At 32.3% G+C, this 5,992-nt stretch overlaps 1 protein-coding gene across 6 annotated transcripts in view; it reads right to left on the reverse strand.

The window, feature by feature from the left end:
• Positions 1–5,992, reverse strand: part of LOC106869304 (pleckstrin homology-like domain family B member 1) — a 462,567-nt gene that overhangs the window by 65,067 nt on the left and 391,508 nt on the right. For 4 of the 6 annotated variants that reach the window (XM_052967731.1, XM_052967730.1, XM_052967732.1 and 1 more), the window contains one exon: positions 437–556. The exons of the other annotated variants lie outside the window; for them this stretch is intronic. In XM_052967731.1, the coding sequence (XP_052823691.1) occupies positions 437–556 (120 nt within the window). The remainder of the gene's footprint in view (positions 1–436; positions 557–5,992) is intronic. 6 annotated transcript variants of the gene reach the window in all.

Consider the following 5,992-nt stretch of genomic DNA (forward strand, 5'->3'; position numbering starts at 1 on the left):
GGGCTAATGTTTCAGAAAATTATATCCAAAAAAGGTTCTGCTTGAATGGTAAATATTTCTACATTTGCTGATATACAAATTTATCTCAATTTTGGCTTTAAACTGATGTGTAGTCTTGGATTCTGGTGACCATGTTCTTAATTTTTCAATAGGACAACAATGATTAATTAACTATTTAATAATTGTTATAATTAGGAGACAGTAAACTGTTTGTTTAATAGAATCAACTTTTAAGAATGTCCTGGAAAAAAAACAGAAATTGGTGAAATGTCCTGAGCTTTTCAAGAAATTGTTTTACTGGTCCATCATCATAATGATGATGTTCAAAGGCTTCTTTTTTTGTTCTTTTAAAAGATTGACTGATAGGAATAATCATAAAAATAATAATAAAAGAGATTAAATACAATAAGAACTAGACAAAGATGATGACATGTACCTCACTTTCTGCATCAGATGACCTTCCACTTTGGTCGTAACCCTCATCACTGACTGCTACAGAGCAGAACTGCGATAGTTCCTGTATTTTGCGTTCCACACTTATCAGTCTTGCTTTTTCCTGGAAGAGATGGTAGCTAAGTGAGTCAGTTACTAATGGTGGCTACAACACTCAAGTCTTATCACTGACTCTTTGCTTTAAGCAATTGATAGAAAAGTTGCATTTAATTAGTTAATTAGATTTTCAAAATGTCACCCACCAAAACATTAGAAATAAATGCAAAATAAATTAATCAGATAACACATTATCTTGAACTTATTGCCATACTCAAAACCACTTTTTCTCCAGCGCTTACAATATCACATTACTATCCCAGTATGTTTATCTCACATTTACAAAAATTCATGTTAGAATTTCACAAGTATTTTGAAACAGACACACATTCATAACAAACTGGAAAAATGAGTACTCAGCACCAGGAAAGTGGATGAACAGTTCTTTTAAATAACATTATGTGAAGTTTATGGAACACAAGGTTTCATATGGATGAAAATCAATTTTTCAACTAGAATTCAACTCACAAATGACATGCTAGTACAAAGTTGATGAACGTGTCAACTAGAATGGTGGAATTGGCAGTTGCAATCTGAAATTCTGGCTAAAACATTGCAGATTGTTATATGCATGAAACCTTGGGTCCCTGACAGTCAATATAAATTCTCTATATATAATATCTGTGTATAACTGCAACATGTGTGTAAAACAATCTGATTTCCCACCTACAATAGATATACCTTTGTCATGAACCAAGAAATTGCAATTACTTGTCCTCAAACCAAACAACAAACCATTCCTGACAGCAGAAGTAATATTATTTCAATCTTTAAACATCACCCCCGCAGTGTTAGATCTTGCATTCTTCCATGCTGATTAAACTTATTCAATTCTTCTACTGACTTCTTATATCTAACAATACATCCCCTGTTTCTTCAGATTTCAGAATCTATTGTTTATAACTAGAGATTTGAAACTGTAACAATCGGAGATACAATAATCTATTACTGATGGTCTACTTTGAACCACTGTTAATGGTATTAATACTTCCTTCTTATAGCAACACCATTTACTCACCCATTCTATCAACGCTACTAAAATATTTCAAACTTATCATTATTGTAAATGGAAGAAATATTAAAAAAAATATCTTTGAGCAATGCAGGTGAGAAATTAGGCAAAATATGTCAGGTGATGCTTATAAATAAAAACAAAGGGAAGATATTGTATCAACCTACATAGGTTGTTTAATGTTTCTGTTATTTTTCAGGAAAGCCTCTCTTTTTCAGAAGTAAGACAGAAAATAACACAAGAGTTTGGAGAAAATAATCTTTCATGATTGTTTCCAACATATGTGCAAGGCTAGAAATTTTATGGAGAGGGTTTAGTCAATTATATCAATCCCAGCACTTGACTAGTACAATACTTTATTGACCCTGGGTGGGCGAAAGGAAAAGTTGATCTTGACAGGATTTTGAACTCAAAACAATAAGAACCAGCACATTTACCTCAAGGTATAAAACTATATTGGTGATAATTCTATACTTATTTTGAGGTAATATGTTATGTTGTCAATGTCTACACAGATCTAAACAGTCTAACTAGAGGATAATCCAGTCAACTGACAAAAGCTGATGAGGACACAACTAGATTGAAATAAGCATCCATCTGCAGTCAGATCTGAAAACTATAAATTTTAGCAGTAAAGTTATTTTAGAGCAAGATAAAATATACACTTTTGTGTAGCTAATTACATACACAAGCACTACACACACACACACACACACACACACACACACACACACACATGTATGCATAATATAGATATAATGAGTGTGTGTGTGTGTGTGTGTGTATAAACAAAAAATAGATTCTGATACAATGATTCAATTTAAAATTTGGTAGAATTTTTGGCATAATTGATTTAACATAACTTTTGATAAAAATACATTGAAAAACACACAGACATGTCTGTGAGTGAGCTTGTGTGTATTTACATCTACACAAAGTTGACAATCTATATCTGTAACACTGTCTAACTAATACTTAATCTATTGACTTCAGAGGGATGAATGACATAGTAGTCTTAGGCTGGATTTCAATTCAGAAGAATGAAATAGTGAATTTTTGGTAAGGAACGCAAGTTGGCTTTCTGTTGTGACAAATCAATTACTCTACCAACAATAATCTTCTATCCTGTTAAGTAATAACATATTTGTTTACATAATTTTTTTTTAATCAAGTAACCCCTCTTCATGTTGGTGATATCATTCACATATGAAGTCAAGTACATCATCTTACTATGTCAAATATATGGAATGTATGTTATATTGATGCATTTTTTTAAAAATGATGTCATTCTTGATAGCACTGATAAACTAGTAGTAGTAGTAGTAGTAGCCAATTTTGTAAAAGACTGCTATTGAATTGATTGTTTTACCGTGGGTATGTTCCTGGTGCTAGATATCTACTATAAACTTAATTGGTAATGCTAACTGAACCAAACTATGTTCACTCTGAAAATGTACTTCTCTTCTTCTTCCTTCTCCTATTACTATTAATAATAATAACAACAACAACAATAATAATAAAAGTGACAATATAAAACTATTTGTTTCATTCTAGACAAGGGTTACACAATTAGAATTTAAGATATTTCCCATAATTATTTACAAAAGATTCTCAGTTAAGTTATCTACCTAACCCTAACCCCAACCTAATTAATGCTGAATTCCAAGAAACAAACACTTAAGTAAAGACATATGGTTAATGCCTATAGTTCTGTAATCAACTGCTGTTAACATGAATATACTGAATTCTTCTTTCCAGTTAATATTTTCAATATTTATATTAAATTTCAGTCAGTTTGATAATAAATTGTCATCACGTGTCTTATTCCTGGAAGTGTACAGGAATCCAGTCTAGGACTGTCTACAGAATGATATATCCAAAGACAATTGACTAAGCAAACTGACTGAAACTTAATTTAATTGTAAATATACACTTTAAAGATGAGTTGAACATCACGGAAAATTATAATCTTAAAATGGTGTCTGTTAGAAATCTTTAACTCATTTTTCTTTCTTCTTCCAAACAAGTGAAAGACAGAAAAAAAGAATAAACATTTACTCTCTCTCTCTCTCTCTCACACACACAAAAGCATAAATACAAGATGGCTGTTGACTTATAAGGTGCGTAGGACCATCATAGACAAGTTATCTTGTTTTTCTTTTTTTTTTCTCTACAATGACAATGGGACCTACAATGGCTTATAAACCTAGCAAGTGACTTGTATTTTTTGTTGCAAAAGTGGTAATCATTTTCATGTGTTGCAATGAGGTGCTTGTTCTGCACAGCACTTCGATGTGACTGGAAAATTTGCTACCACATAGATTGCATAATGGACTAGCTGGTAGAAATTTATTGTATTCAACCTGAAGCCTCTTATCTTATCACACACACACACACACTGCATGCAGGCATGTATGCAAACAATCAATCAAGGTTAATGGCTGAAACATTTTCTAAGAGGTATTGTGTTTAACAGCCCTAGAGAAATAAGATGGAAAGAAAGGCAACATTGATTGTGCTAAGATTTGAACTCAGGGTTGAGAGATATAAAACTAAATATAGTAAATTTCCATGGAACTTGACATTTATTCTACTGTCATATCTTCTGCATGAATATAAAACCGTAAACACACACTGTAAATATATGCTATTTGCAGTTGGTGCAATAGTGTGCAGGTTGGTGACAACCTTACCATCTGTAAACTTAAAGATATTAAAGTGAGGGTAACATTGGTAAAATAAAAATATAATAAAATAGATAACAATTAGACAGACACATGACAAGTGAAGAACCAGATAAAACTGGTCTGAAAGGAAAGCTTAGCAATAAACAACAATCAAGCAGTTAGAAGCAAGGGAACACAGCAAGGGAGATGATTCTGATGTCCATTGGTGAAATGTGATACAGTTGTTGGTGGTAGCAGTGGTAGTGGTGGTATGAAATATTTGATGGTGGTGAAATATTTGGCAGCAAATTGATACTCTGTAAGTGTCAGCAAGAAGTATTCTAGTTATTGAATCAAAAGAACTACATCTTCATTGATTTATAGTGCAAGTGGTTGAGTATTCCACAGATGTTTGTCCCCTTGGGTAGTATCAGTATGACAAACTGATGTTTATTTAACTCCAGCCCAACCCTGACTGAGTAAACTGTTGACCAAAGACATTTCTGTTATGAACATCCAATAGTCTTTTTCCAATGTTCACAGTGCCTAAGACAGCATTATATAAAGTGTCTCTAAACAGTGGGATATGATTGGAGGAAGTTTTAGCTACTAAGAGGCTTTTAAGTAAACCATAGTTTGGCTTAATTTTGTGGGGCATAAAAGCGCTTTATTCTCAGTGATTGTGGCTTTGCTAGGACATCAATATTTGTGAGTGTATATATATATATATATATATATATATATATATATATATATATATATACACATGCAGGCATATTCACACACACACGAACACACACACACACGCACAATAGGTTTCCAAGAAAGTTTACACAAAACACTAACCTCTTGGACCATGGCAGGGGAAAAAATGATATGAAGGATGAAATATTTAAAAATTTGGGTGAAAAAAAAAAGGACATTAAAATATTGATTTAAATCTTAATTTAAACATTGAAATATGAGAATAAAAGAAATAATCAGTGAGAAAATGGTAATCAATGGACATAAGAAAGCATCTCTGTAAATGGTACTCCATTATTTGTTTGGTTATAGCAAGGGAAGTTAACCAGAATAAAGTTACAAGATACTCAAAGAAAGCACATTCAGTACAACCAAACATGCATGTTTGTCACTGCTCCAGCATGGCCCCTTTACCTTGAGACAGGTGTGGAGGAAGGAGGCATCATTAATAATGGTAATACAGCAAACAAAAATATCAGTTTGACATTCAGACTATTTAAACAAAAATAAGAGAGAGGGGCAGAGAGAGAGAGAGAGAGAGAGAGAGAGAGATAGAGAGAGAGAGAGCAGGGGAGAAAGAGAAAGAGAGAGAAGAGAAACAAACTTACATAACTCCCAATAATACCAACAATAATGTTTATGATATAGACACACATAATTCTACTGGTACCCCAATGCATGACTGGTACTTACTAACCCTAACCCTAAAGGCAAAGCTGTCAGAGATAATAACCAACTAAAAACAGAAGTTTATTATTTAAATGTTACATGTTCTACTGTCTAGGACATTTTCATATCAAAGACTGAGACAATTCCCAGTAACACTATTTCAGAATCAAATATTTACTTTTAAGAAAGAAATGCTTAAAAATAAATATATATATATTCAGTATAATTACATACACACGTATGTGTAAATATGTGTGTGTGTGTGTGTGTGTGTGTGTGTGTGTGTGTGTGTGTGTGTGTGTGTGTGTATATATATATATATATATATATATATATATATATATATATATAT

Source organism: Octopus bimaculoides, chromosome 5 (genome assembly GCF_001194135.2).
Source record: "Octopus bimaculoides isolate UCB-OBI-ISO-001 chromosome 5, ASM119413v2, whole genome shotgun sequence".
Lineage (NCBI taxonomy): Eukaryota > Metazoa > Mollusca > Cephalopoda > Octopoda > Octopodidae > Octopus > Octopus bimaculoides.